Raw genomic sequence first — 14,435 nt, 5'->3', positions numbered from 1 at the left:
CTGCTCCGCGTCTGCGTTCCGCTGGCGTCGTCGCCTGCACCGGGTGTACTGGCGTCTCGCAGCCACGCAATATTTGCGCAACTGCGCTATTTCGCTCGACCACCAGTACACTGCACCCCTCGGAGGCTGAGGACCGATCCGTGGCATGGCCGCGTCGCAAACTTGCGACATGGCCTGGCCGAAGTACTCGGCTTCCTCCTCCACCGGGTTCTCGAGTGCCGGCAACCACGCCTGCACCAGTGCTGCCTCAATCAGGACCTCGCGGTCCAGCCGTTTGACGGCCCAACGCGGGCTGTCCCCGGGTAGGGGTCGGCTCACTCTTCGGATAGCCGCCGGGATAGAGGAGACCTCAAAGCGAATGTAGCGGTGATCCGAGAGCGTCTCCTCATCCTGCAGAACCTCCCAGCCCGACACACGGCGCGCCAGGATGGAATCTGCGAACGTCACGTCCACAATAGACCCACCCTGTTGCCGCACGCAAGTGTGAACGGACCCCCGGTTCAACACCTCTAGGCCCGTCAAAACCGCCCACTCCTCGAGTGCCTCACCACGAGCATCGGTCGCCGGGGATCCCCATGCAGTAGACTTTGCGTTGAGATCTCCGACGACGAGTACCCGGCAAGGACGACTTCGGCCGATAAGAGCCCCGATCTCGACCAGGAACTGTTCGAACTCGACCAGAGCTCTGTTCGGCGAGAAGTACGCTCCGACCACTAAAACGTCCCTTATAAAGGCCGCAACGAACCCACGGCCCTTGACGGCCTGTCCGAAGGCCGGGGAACCGACCGCGGAACGGGACACGATGGCCACCAGGCCATCGCGATCCCCCACCCATTCATTGCCCGAGGGGACATAGTATGGCTCAGCCACAACCGCAACGTTGATCAACCTCTCCGCCAAACTCTGGAACAGGAGGTCCTGAGCTCTGGCGCAGTGGTTGATATTCGCCTGTAGAAATCGGAGAGCCATAAAACTACCCCTCAGTCATAGGCACCTCCTTTGCCCCCCCACTAGCTTGCGCGTTCGTGGATGGGCGGGCAGGCTGCGAGGGGACCCGGGGGCCATCGCCAGTCATACGTCCTCCTCTTTTCTTGCTGCGCTTTATGCAAGCGCTGCTGCCTCCTCGGTGATTTGCCACCCTTCCGGCTGCCGCACACACGCTGCAGTGCGGTACGGCAGTGCACCCCCTCGCCTTGTGGCCAGTCTGACTGCAGCGATAGCAAGTGTCGCTGCGGTCGATCTCGGCAGTGCAAAGCGCCCTCATGTGGCCGAATTCCAGGCAGCGGTAGCACCGCTGGGGCCGCTCGTCTAGCACCTTGACTTGGGCTGACACCCAGCCGACGAGTAGCCTGCCACCCTCAAGCACTTTCTTGGCTGCTGCCACTGGACAACGCAGCCACACTGTACCCAGGCCCCCCGCGTCTTGCCTTATTTCTCCCGCCAGCACTTGCTCTGGAGGACAACCACCAACTTTTGCCACAGCGCCAGCGACATCTCCTTTTGAGACCGAGTCATCAAGGCCCGTTATGCGCATATCAGCACATTTAACCGGCCTTGAGACTCGAGCGATCTCCTCGCTGACCACCTCCTTCAGCCTGAGAGCAAGGGCATCCGCCTTTTCGGCGCTGGAGGCGCCAGGCAGCTCGAGAATGCGTCCCCCAGTAGCGGCTTTCCTAAACCGGAGACTGGTTATGCCGAGGTCAGACAGAGCGATTTTTTGTCTGGCTTCAGCCAATACCCCGGCATATGAGGCGCCTCTCTTCTCGGCTTCCGGCTGCAGTGTGAGCACGACAGCCGAAGAACGAGGCGGGCGAAGTTTAGGCCCTGATTTTGCAGTCCCCGGCCCCCCTCCCCGCTGCGTCTTTTGCGGCTGCGACTGCGAGCCACCCTTGTCCTTCTTCTTTGCCCTCTTCTGGCTGACCTTCTGCCATTGCGCCTCCTTGGGTGCAGAAAGGTCAGTAGGGCGTTTTGCCGCCGCTGGCTGACTTGCAGGGCGAGCAGGTGGCGTCTCCGTAGCGTGGCGCCCTTCTTCAGCAGGCTGGCTTGGGCCTGGCACGCGTGTGGCGTCCGCATACGATGCGAGGCCCGAACTAACCTAACCTAACCTAACCTAACCTAACCTAACCTAACCTAACCTAACCTAACCTAACCTAACCTAACCTAACCTAACCTAACCTAACCTAACCTAACCTAACCTTTTTTTTTTTTTTTTTACGTGGGGAATCCTCATGGATACCAACACACCCGGGGAGGTGCAATGGTTATGTCGGACTCTTACCGACTAAACCCCACGGTGTTCAAACACTTCGCCTGGTGACTGGGTTACGGGAACGCTTTCGCACACGACCGCGACCCAGCCAGCGGCGTCCGCTAAAGCGGACCCTTCTCCGGGGGCATTTCGTGCCCCCTCATTCGCCAAAGGCGCACTTTGAACACAGAGTGCGCCTTCCAGCACGAGGACCTATCTCCCACGGGCGGTAAATGTCCCCGCATCTATCGCCCGGAGGTCCTCCTTATGGAGGCAGGCGGCGGTCTTGTGCAAGCCGCCTGCGCCCGACTCTCCTGCGGCGGATCGGCTGGGAGTCCACGGCATCCTCTCTCAGCCGCTCCGCAGCCTTCTTCTGCGTCATCACGTCTTCGCAGAACGAGACTATCGCATCCCAAGACAACTCACTGCCGGCCATGGCCCTGACCACAGCCGGCAGGGAGAGGTCTTGTCCCACTACCGCCACGAGTGCGGCCCGCTGCACCGCCCAGCTCGGGCAATCGGCAAGCGTGTGTTGCGCCGTGTCCACAGCGCAGCCGCACTCGTGGCACTCCTCGGTAGGTTCCCTACCGGCGATCTTGCACAGGTACTTTCCGAAACAACCGTGTCCTGAAAGCACCTGCGCAAGGTGGAAGGTCATCACCCCGTGTCTTCTCTCCACCCACTGCTGAAGCACGGGGCGAATCCCGTCAATAGTCCGCAGACCGGCACTGGGCGACTCGAGCCTCTCTCGCCATTGGCGAAAGAGCTCGGCCTGCGCTAAACGCCGCCACCCAGTGACCCTCTCCGGCGAAGGGTGTTCTCCCCGCATGCGGACCTCCACCCTTCGCTCGTGCACACACGCCAACACCTCCGCATCCAGGTCCCACGGGGGTGTCCCTGCCAACGCGCAGGCCGCCTCGTGCGAAATGGTGCGGTACGCTCTGATCACTCTTGCCGCCATGACCCGTTGCGGCCTTCGCAGCAGGGTCCTATTACGGGCGACAAGAGCGTCTGCCCAGATCGGTGCTCCATACAGGGCCATCGACCGCACCACTCCTGTGTACAGGCGGCGGCAGCCAACGCCAGGTCCGCCCAAGTTAGGGAGGAGCCGACTCAGCGCCCCTGCAGCCCCGATGAGTTTGGGGGCAACCTAACCTAACCTAACCTAACCTTTTTTTTTTTTTTTTTTTTTTTTTGTCGCTGGGAAATGCGTTTAGGCATCCCTCCTGGAGGCTGCGCAGCCAAAACTGTGCAGCCTCCAGCAGGGTATGTGGGACTCGCTGGCCGATGATGTATCAGCCAGAATACCCACTAAAACCCAGCGGAGCCGCCCGCGCCCAAGTTGGAGCGTCAAAGGATCGCGGTCGCATGCAACTTTGACGCCCCGGCGCACTCGTCGGAGGCACGCAATGGTGTCTACGGAGGTGGCATTAGGTGCGCATATCTGCGCCTCCTGCCACCTGTTCTCCTTCTTCGGAGGGGAAGAGCATCAGCCGCCTGCTCTCTCTCCCTCTCCGAGGCCTCCTTCAAGCCCATTACGGCTTCGCAGAAGGAGGCGACAGTAGACCATCCCTCCTCGCTGCCGAGCATCAGATTGATAACACTTGGCAGCGAGAGGTCACCGTCCAGGAGTGACACCATTGCGTGTCTTTGCGGGGCCCATGACGCGCATACTGCCAAGGTGTGGAGCGCCGTGTCTTCAGGCGCGTCACACTCATGGCAGATCGGCGAGGCCTCCCTCCTCGCGATCCCGTGCAGGTATTTACCGAAGCAGCCGTGTCCGGTAAGCACCTGCACGAGGCGATACGTCAGCGCGCCATGGCGCCGCTTCAGCCACCGCTCTAGGTGGGGCCGGATGCCCTCCACCGTCCAGATGCCCGCCACCGGGGACTCGAGGTCTTCTCTCCATCTCTGGACCAGGACCTCCCTTCCGAGGGTACGGAGTCTCCCAATCTCCTCGGGTCCTGGTCTTTCCCCTCGAGTCCTCACACTTGACCGGTAGCGGTGCACCTGTGCAAGCACCTCAGCCTGCAGGTCCCACGGCGGGTCGCCAGCAAGAAGTGTGGATGCCGTCCAAGACACCGTACGGTAGCCCCGGATCGCGCGCACCGCGATTACGCGTTGGGGTCTCCGCAGGAGTGTGATATTCTGCGGAGACAATGCGTGCACCCATATTGGAGCCCCGTACAGCGCCATACTCCTGACGATACCCGCATACAGGCGCCTGCAGGCTGAGTCCGGCCCCCCGATGTTGGGCAAAAGCCTCCCCAGAGCGGCTGCCGCTCCGACGAGTCTGGGCGCAAGCAGCTCGAAGTGCCCTTTAAAACTCCACCGTCCGTCCAGGGTGAGGCCCAGGTACTTCATCTGGGCCTTTATTTCCACCTGAACACCCTGGACGGTGATTTGGGCACCTCGTGGTGGACCTCTGCGAGGGCCATGAAAGAGGAGGGCCTCGGTCTTAGGGACCGAAACCCTCAGACCCAAGGCCTGGACCCTCCTTGCCACTAGGGACGCGCTGACCGTGGCCAGGCGGGACGCCTCCGCAAAGGTGCTCCCGCGTGCCGTGACTAGGGTGTCATCCGCATAACATAACACCCTTGTCCCCGGCAGCATGGGGGCCCGCAGGAGCCAATCGAAGCCGATGTTCCACAACACCGGCCCGAGAACCGATCCCTGCGGGACAAATCAAGCGTCGGTACCGGTATTCGATCTCAGGACTCTTGGGCAGCGATACCAAGACCACTGGACCATACCCGCCCAAAAAATTTGGAACCGACAGGATTTGAACCTGCAACTCTCTGGCAATCGCGACCTGGGCGCTTTCTCCAATTATGCTACGGCTCTCCTAACCTAACCTAACCTAACCTAACCTAACCTAACCTAACCTAACCTAACCTAACCTAACCTAACCTAACCTAACCTAACCTAACCTAACCTAACCTAACCTAACCTAACCTAACCTAACCTTTTAAAACTAGTTTGGATTCCTTTAGACCTCAGCCCACCGGCAACTACGACTAACTAAACACTGATCTAGCTATCTGGCTTTCATCAGTGCATCAACAGCAGCATAACTAGTATTAAAATAGTAATGAGTTTTTATTAATGCATATATTCACATTAAATCTTGAATCTAAAGTCTAAAGGTGTCAAAACTAGATTTAGGTTAGGTTAGGTTAGAACATGAATACGAGGGGTGCCTTTAGGCTAAAAGATAGCCCAGCCTGCGAATGTGACCCAAACGAAACAGAAACTGTCGAACACCTTATAGTAGAATGCCCAAGATTCTCGAACCATCGCTACGAGCTCGAACATCAAATCGATCGGGAAATCTCAACTAGAAGCTTCCACGATCTCGTAGCGGATCCAGAGAGAAGACCAGACTTCCTGAGGTATGTGGAGAAGATCTTCCTCATTGCCGTCAGGAGAAACAGCAACCCGACGCCGCCAAGCCCAGACTTGAGCAGGACCACCCAGGCCCCGTTACCCCAACAACCCTGCCCGGTGCAGGATATGCCTACCAGGCAGCTCTTGCTAATGGCAGAAAGGGGAAATCCGGGGTTAAGAACCCGTGGTGTGGCACTGTTTATGGATAACAGCTCTGAGAGATTGGGGATAGGCTTCTGCATCGCGAGCGACTCGAGCAGGGTGATGATATCGCCAGGACTCGCAGCGCTAGCGAACGGAAGCACTTCCAAAAATACAATTCGACGCAAAATCTATGAAGCCCTGCCAGAAGTTACAGTAGCTCAACAACCCTGTAGAATATTGCGCACAAAGAACAAAGTTGTCGCAATATTCAACTGGAATCTACTGGAACCACCATTTGCCAGGGCCAGCTCAGTACTAACATCATTCTGCAGCACGGGCGACACACCTGCCCGAATAATTAGCGTCGACGCCATGGCGGTGGGCTATACAAAAGGAACAATAGAGGACTACCTTGGTTGCATAGACGCATCGAAAAAGCACCAGGTAGTTGTCTACGAAAACAGGGGAGAGGACCTTAGTTACCTCAAACCCAGGAAAAAACCCAGCGAAACACCTGACTGGGAAAATGTTCCACCCACCATCATGGTTACTCAGGAGCGGAAAAGCGGCGCGGAACAGCTGACACAAAAGTTGCAGGAGGCCGAGAAAACTCAAGGGGAGTCCTCCCAGACAACCTCTGCGCCGACACGTGCCTTTAAAACAGCCATCAGCACGTTCAAATCGGCAATAGCAAGCATGTCTGGCGAAAAATCAAAAAAGAGAGCCGAGTCAATGACGCAAGAGGTGGGCAGTGCACTGGCCGCTTTCTTGAAGCCCAGGCCACAGCCCAAAACTTCACCCAGCGACAAACGGACTAACGCCGAAAAAGGCCTGGTCGAACCGCCGACCCTCGGAGTCGTAGTAACACCAATGGACCACATCATGAATGCATTCTTGGAGTTCATGGCTCTCATCAAAGCTGAGCTAGAGGTCAGCCGGAAGACCTGCCATGACATCCTGCAGGCCTACAAACATCAAAACACTGGCCTCTTGACGGTGAGACTCCAGGAAGCTGAAGCGGTTATTTACGACAACGGACGTCGGCAAACTCTACATGGAAATGTAGAAGAACTCGACCACATGGCCGCATACAGCGCAACAGCAGGTTTTGTCGAGGTGGACGAAGAGGCGGAAGCAGAAGATAATAAGCCGCGGTTCAAAACACCATCCACCGACCCAATAGTTGTCCTGGCAAAATGCACCAACATAATGCTGGGACAGAGAATCCTCGAACAAGGCAATAAGATAGCGAAGGACGAGAAGGAGCCCCTGAAATCCTGGAAAGCACCCAAAATCACCTGGGTAAACGGAGTTCCTGGCTGTGGGAAGACCACCTGGATAGTGAGGAACTTCGAGATAAATCGTGACGTGGTTCTAACAGCAACCACGGAGGCCAAAAAGGATTTGAAGGAGAAGCTGCAGGCAAAGTACGGAGCGGCATCAACACTCAAAGTCCGCACCATGGCATCGGTCTTGGTAAATGGATTCAAAGAGCAAAGCGAGAGGCACTGCGAGCGCCTCATCGTGGATGAAGCTCTCATGAGCCACCCAGGATCGATAATTATGGCCGCGAAACTTGCTCATGCCAGCGAAATGCTCATAATTGGCGACGAAAACCAGGTGCCCTTCATCGACCGTAGTAACGCTTTCTCATTAAAGTACTCCCGCCCTAGCGTATTCCTCACTATCAGCAAACAACTGTTGTGCACGCACAGAAACCCCATGGACGTGGCGTATGCGCTCAACGAAGTGTATGATGGCATATACTCGTCCAACGTTCGGATACAGTCCCTGACCCTGAAGGACTACACTGGTGCCGAGATCCCTAAAGAGACAATTAACACCTTGTACCTTACCCATACCCAAAAAGAAAAGGCTCTCTTGAAGTCCTTGGGATATGGAACGGGACAGCACACCATCAGCTGCATATACTACACCGACGACAACACGTTCCCCCGAATAGGACGGCCTCCGTCTTTGGAAGGGCAACTTTGAGCCCCAACATGCCAATTCGGGTGACCATCAGCTCGGTGGCCACCGTAGCCCTCCTCACCGACTCCTCATAACTGCTTCCCCGGACGGCAACCATGGTGTCGTCCGCGTAACAAATAATTACCATCCGGGGCAGCAGAACCGGACGAATTGCCCAATCAAAGCCCAGGTTCCACAGCAGGGGTCCGAGAACCGATCCCTGCGGAACCCCACAAGCCATACGCCTCTCCTGCCTCGCCCCGTCCTTTCCCTGATAGACCACTACCCTTTCCTCCAGGTAGTGCCCTATCATTCGGCGCAGGTACAGGGGCACCCGATGATATTGGAGCGCCTCCTCTACCACGCTATACGGCAGGGTGCCAAAGGCATTGGCGATATCTAGTGATACCGCCAATACCCCGTCGCTTTCCTTCTGCGCTCCTTCGCAGAAACTTTTCAGAGCACCAACGGCATCTATCGTCGACTTGCCTACCCTAAAGCCGTACTGGTGTTCCGAAAGATCAGGGCCCTGCAGAGCGAGGTGCTGGTTAATACGAGAGGCCAGAACTCTCTCCAGCATCTTGCTCACCTCATCAATAAGGACAATTGGTCTGTATGCCGAAGGAGAATCAGGAGAACGACCCTCCTTCCGCAACAGCACCAAGCGTCCCTGTTTCCATACTCTCGGGAACCGCCCCGCCTCCAGGCAGTCATTAAATAGCTGCCTAAGGTGGCTCCCGAGGTGCCTCAAGGCCAGCGCCAGGACTCTTCCCGGGACTCCATCCGGTCCCGGTGCCTTCTTGCACCGCCGCAGGTGGTTCCACGCTTCTCCTAATTCATCCTCTGTGAATGGAGGGGCTTCTATCGACTCTTCTCGCTCCCCGAATGATGGAATCGTCATAGTCGGGGGCGTAAAAGCTGGTGGTTGAGGAAAGAGTCCAGACACCACCCGATTAAGGAGCTCCGGCTCCATGGAGTTCATGGATGGGGCACTCCGCATCTTACCTCTGACGATGCGGTATGGCCGACCCCATGGATCCCTATTCAGGGTTGCCAGGAACTCCTCGCTGGCGGAGTCCTTGGCATTAGCGATGGCCACCTGGAATGCCCTTTTTGCCCTCTGGAGCTCTTTATATAGGCGATCCTCTTCCGGCGCGTCCAGTGGCCTTCTTCGGCGGCAACGGGTGTAAGCCCGGCGCGCCCGATTACTGTCGCAACGGAGAGCAGCAATTTCTTGCGACCACCAGTAAACCGCCTTCCGGGCTGGGAGGCACCTGGTCCGGGGCATCGCTGCATCACATACCCTCGTCAATGCGATGCGGAAACGCCTCGCCCTCTCCTCAACGTCAGTCAGCACCGGGGTGGCTGCGTTCCAGGCCTCAACAATGGCTCCTTCCTCCACCATTTCCCGGTCGAGGCGGGCTAGGGACCATCTCGGAAACACTACTCTCCCTCCTCCGGTCTGACTTTGAGGCAACGAGCAGGATGCGGAGACTCTCCACCGGATGTACCGATGGTCTGACAGAGTCTCCACGACCCAAAGCCACGACCCAGGCCCGGCCGGGAATGCCGTCGGGTCCCGGAGCAGTGTTTTTGGCTCGAAGCCGCAGCAGCGCCGCCCTCAGTTCTCCCTCGGTGACTTCGGGCGCGCCCGTAAAAGACGCGTCCGCAGCACCGATGGGTGGCGCCATACACGGTGGCTCCAAGCCATCCCTCCTGGGGAACAGAGTCCCCACCACTAACTCCAGTTGCTGAGGCTGAAGAGATTCAGTTAGCGGTGGGGCCCTGGGGCGAAGCTTACGCCTAACCATTTTGTATGGCCGGCCCCAGGGATCGGCGTCGAGGCTAGCCAGCATCTCCTCCTCCGCCAGATTCTTGGCTGTTGCCACTGCCACCTTCAAGGTCCCGACGGCTTCCCGGTAATTGCCGTACAGGCGCTGCTCCGCGTCTGCGTTCCGCTGACGCCGTCGTCTGCACCGGGTGTACTGGCGTCTCGCAGCCACGCAAGATTTGCGCAACTGCGCTATTTCGCTGGACCACCAGTACACTGCACCCCTCGGAGGCTGAGGACCGATCCGTGGCATGGCCGCGTCGCAAACTTGCAACATGGCCTGGCCGAGGCACTCGGCTTCCTCCTCACGTCACGTGCCCGGGGACAGCCCATCGAGGGCTGTCCCCGGGCACGGGTCGGCTCACTATTCGGGTAGCCGCCGGGATGGAGGAAACCTCGAACCGAATGTAGCGGTGATCCGAGAGGTTTTGGGCAGAAAATGGTAAGGGCCTACCGAACGGTCTCCTTGAACGCCGTTCTGCTCCTGGCGGGGATACTTCCCCTCGATCTCAGAGTTTGGGAAGCAGCCTCTCTGTATGAAGTGAGAAGGGGTGTTACTCTGCCGGAGCTGGGGGACAGGGAGGTAGAAAGAAGTGCCAAGTATGCCACACTACCACATCCGGCAACAAATAGAGACTACAAATTCACAAGCCTCACGGATCAGGAAGAAGTAAACAGGCACAACGATCAAGCAGTGAGAATCTATACAGATGGTAGCAAAATTGAGGGCAAGGTTGGCGCAGCAATATCCATATGGAATGATGTGTCTGAAACCAAAGCCCTCAAGCTAAAGCTAGATTCTCACTGCACGGTCTATCAGGCTGAACTTCTAGCAGTAGAAAAAGCGACCACCCTGATCCTAGAGAGCCAAGAGCAGACGTTCGGTATCTACAGCGTCTCCAGATCATTCCTCGAGGCGGTGATTGGTGGACATTCCCTCCACCCCCTAGTGACCAAAATAAGAGGCAATTTAAATAATTGCCACTCCCAAAATAAAACTGTTTCGTTATTTTGGGTGAAAGCCCACGCAGGGTTGGAGGGTAATGAGAGGGCCGATAAACTGGCAAAAGAAGCAGCGCTCAACCTCAAGCGCAAACCTGACTATGACCAATGCCCGATTTCATTCGTCAAGCGTCAGCTTCGAATAAAAACAATGGAGGAATGGAATCTGAGGTATAGATCCGGCGAGACAGCTGCAACGACGAAAGTGTTTTACCCAGACGCCATCGAAGCATACCGGGAAATCCGAAAATTGGAGCATACGGCACTACAGACGCAAATTCTAACCGGACATGGTGGGTTCTCAAAATATCTGCACCGTTTTAAGTGTAGGACTTGAGGTTGTTGGACTTCTGAGTCTCGCACGTTATCGAGAAGACCGCACTCCTGGCCCTGTCGATGAGCTCGTCTTTTGTTTCCTGGATTTTTTGAATCCTTTTGAGTTTTGAATCCTCATGGATACCAACACACCCGGGGAGGTGCAATGGTTATGTCGGACTCTTACCGACTAAACCCACGGTGTTCAAACACTTCGCCTGGTGACTGGGTTACGGGAACGCTTTCGCACACGACCGCGACCCAGCCAGCGGCGTCCGCTCCGGCGGACCCTTCTCCGGGGGCAATTCGTGCCCCCTCATTCGCCAAAGGCGCACTTAGAACACAAAGTGCGCCTTCCAGCACGAGGACCCACGGGCGGTAAATGTCCCCGCATCTATCGCCCGAAGGTCCTCCTTATGGGGGCAGGCGGCGGTCTTGTGCAAGCCGCCTGCGCCCGACTCTCCTGCGGCGGATCGGCTGGGAGTCCACGGCATCCTCTCTCAGCCGCTCCGCTGCCTCCTTCTGCGTCATCACGTCTTCGCAGAACGAGACTATCGCATCCCAAGACGTCTCACTGCCGGCCATGGCCCTGACCACAGCCGGCAGGGAGAGGTCTTGTCCCACTACCGCCACGAGTTCACCGCCCAGCTCGGGCAATCGGCAAGCGTATGTTGCGCCGTGTCCACAGCGCAGCCGCACTCGTGCACTCCTCGGTAGGTTCCCTACCGGCAATCTTGCACAGGTACTTTCCGAAACAACCGTGTCCTGAAAGCACCTGCGCAAGGTGGAAGGTCATCACCCCGTGTCTTCTCTCCACCCACTGCTGAAGCACGGGGCGAATCCCGTCAATAGTCCGCAGACCGGCACCGGGTGACTCGAGCCTCTCTCGCCATTGGCGAAAGAGCTCGGCCTGCGCTAAACGCCGCCACCCAGTGACCCTCTCCGGCGAAGGGTGTTCTCCCCGCATTCGGACCTCCACCCTTCGCTCGTGCACACACGCCAACACCTCCGCATCCAGGTCCCACGGGGGTGTCCCTGCCAACGCGCAGGCCGCCTCGTGCGAAATGGTGCGGTACGCTCTGATCACTCTTGCCGCCATGACCCGTTGCGGCCTTCGCAGCAGGGTCCTATTACGGGCGACAAGAGCGTCAACCGCCATCGACCGCACCACTCCTGTGTACAGGCCGCGGCAGCCAACGCCAGTTCCGCCCAAGTTAGGGAGGAGCCGACTCAGCGCCCCTGCAGCCCCGATGAGTTTGGGGGCCAGGCGCCGAAAGTGCTCCTCGAATTTCCATCGGCTGTCGAGGACGAGTCCCAGGTACTTCATCGTTGACTCGACAGCGATGGAAACTCCTCCCACCACCAGATTCGACCCAGCTGGAGGTGCCATCCGAGGCCCGTGAAAACACAAAGCCTCAGATTTGTTAAGGGCGACCTCCAGCCCCAACCGTCAGATCCGAGCCACAACTTGGGCCACCCCAGCGGTCGCCAACATGCGTGCCTCCCTAAAGGTACCGCCAGATTCTTGGCTGTTGCCACTGCCACCTTCAGGGTCCCGACGGCTTCCCGGTAATTGCCGTACAAGCGCAATCCGAGAGCGCCTCCTCATCCTGCAGAACCTCCCAGCCCGACACACGGCGCGCCAGGATGGAATCTGCGAACGTCACGTCCACAATGGACCCACCCCCGCAACACCTCTAGGCCCGTCATAACCGCCCACTCCTCGAGTGCCTCACCACGAGCATCGGTCGCCGGGGATCCCCACGCAGTAGACTTTGCGTTGAGATCTCCGACGACGAGTACCCGGCAAGGACGACTTCGGCCGATAAGAGCCCCGATCTCGACCAGGAACTGTTCGAACTCGACCAGAGCTCTGTTCGGCGAGAAGTACGCTCCGACCACTAAACGGATCTCGGCAGTGCAAAGCGCCCTCATGTGGCCAAATTCCAGGCAGCGGTAGCACCGCTGGGGCCGCTCGTCTAGCACCTTGACTTGGGTTGACACCCAGCCGACGAGCAGCCTGCCACCCTCAAGCACTTTCTTGGCTGCTGCCACTGGACAACGCAGCCACACTGTACCCAGGCCCCCCGCGTCTTGCCTGATTTCTCCCGCCAGCACTTGCTCTGGAGGACAATCGCCAACTTTCGCCACAGCGCCAACGACATCTCCTTTTGAGACCGAGTCATCAAGGCCCGCTATGCGCATATCAGCACATTTAACCGGCCTTGAGACTCGAGCGATCTCCTCGCTGACCACCTCCTTAAGCCTGAGGGCAAGGGCATCCGCCTTTTCGGCGCTGGAGGCGCCAGGCAGCTCGAGAATGCGTCCCCCAGTAGCAGCTTAAGCAGTAGGTAGGAGTAAGAGTAGCAAACGGTTCCCCTGGTTTGCCTTCTAGAACTTGTAATGGTAATAATACGTGATAGTTATCTTGCCCTATTAGCAGCTGTGGCTTATAATATTCAAGATTAAGTTGATTTTTAATTTGAGAAATATGTCCATATCGTGAAATACCTAAATTAGAGGTATCTTGAGCAGGTAAATTCAGATCGCTAACGCTATGCGCCGTAAGTGTAAATAGCTGGCCGTCTTTGTTGGATGCAGTGAAATTTACTATCTCGCTGTCGCATTCTAGCTCATTAGTGTCCCATGCGCCGCGCACACGCATAGTTTTTCTATGCCCGCGTAGCCCCACTCTTGCGGCTAGTTCCGAGTTCATTAGCGTTACAGTTGACCCGTCGTCGAGCAACGCGGCAGTTGTTACAGTTCCCATCGGTCCGTGTATTTGTACCGTTACAACCTTTAATAGTACCTGACGATTGTTTTCTTTAATGTGCGTTACTTGTTGTGCTTCGGTAGTGGGTTCGCGTTCAGAAGACTCGTGTAGGCCCGTAGTGTTATCATTTCCCGTACTGCTCTTCTCATAATGTAACAATCGGTGATGAGCCTGCCCGCAATTGTTTTTATCACAAGCAGGCGCCGGGCAAATATCCCTGTCGTGCTTCGTGGGTGACAGACATTTATAACATATACCGTACCGCTTTACGTGACGCCACCGATCCTTTTGTAGTGCCTTTTTGAATACTTTGCAGTCCGGTAGATTGTGTTTCGGCCCGCTGTAGCAAAACCGACATTTCATACCCGCGTCCGTGTTAGATTCGCTTTGTAATAACACATGAGATTTGTTTACATAGTTTACGGCATATTTTCGCTTTGAAAAGTTTTGATCGGCTTTGATGCTATTAATATTAATCGCGGTTTTTGTAGTTTTAACTGCTTCCTCTTTTAAAAAATCGGATAATATTACGAGTTTGGCTTTAGATCCGTCGGTTATAAGCGGATAGCTGTAGTCCGTCCATTTTGATAACAAAACCGTTGGGAACTTAGACAACACGGCCGACATGATATTCATGTTTTTTAGGTACTCATCTTCACCGATAGCGAGGACTGCTGCGACGAAATTTTGAACTTTAACGGAAAACTTGACTATATCCTTATGATATTCCTGTGCCATTGCTGGAAGCTTCTGGACATCTTGTA

At 56.6% G+C, this 14,435-nt stretch overlaps 2 protein-coding genes across 2 annotated transcripts; both read right to left on the bottom strand.

Moving 5' to 3' along the window:
- Positions 1-162: 162 nt before the first annotated feature.
- On the bottom strand, positions 163-969 carry LOC120635182 (the record flags this gene model as incomplete). Its single annotated transcript, XM_039906116.1, has 1 exon — positions 163-969. A coding segment is annotated over exon 1 (807 nt), but the record flags the coding sequence as incomplete, so codon positions are not given.
- A 1,544-nt stretch (positions 970-2,513) lies between these two features.
- LOC120635181 lies at positions 2,514-3,469 on the bottom strand. Its single transcript, XM_039906115.1, has 3 exons — positions 3,460-3,469; positions 2,932-3,370; positions 2,514-2,688 (listed from the first exon to the last, which is right to left on the bottom strand). The coding sequence occupies exons 1-3, from the start codon at positions 3,467-3,469 to the stop codon at positions 2,514-2,516; spliced, it is 624 nt and encodes a 207-aa protein (XP_039762049.1).
- Between the last annotated feature and the right edge of the window lie 10,966 nt (positions 3,470-14,435).

This window comes from Pararge aegeria, chromosome 26 (genome assembly GCF_905163445.1).
Source record: "Pararge aegeria chromosome 26, ilParAegt1.1, whole genome shotgun sequence".
Classification (NCBI taxonomy): Eukaryota; Metazoa; Arthropoda; class Insecta; order Lepidoptera; family Nymphalidae; genus Pararge; species Pararge aegeria.
Note: the sequence above shows the minus strand (reverse complement) of the source record. Positions and strands in the feature narration are given on the sequence as shown.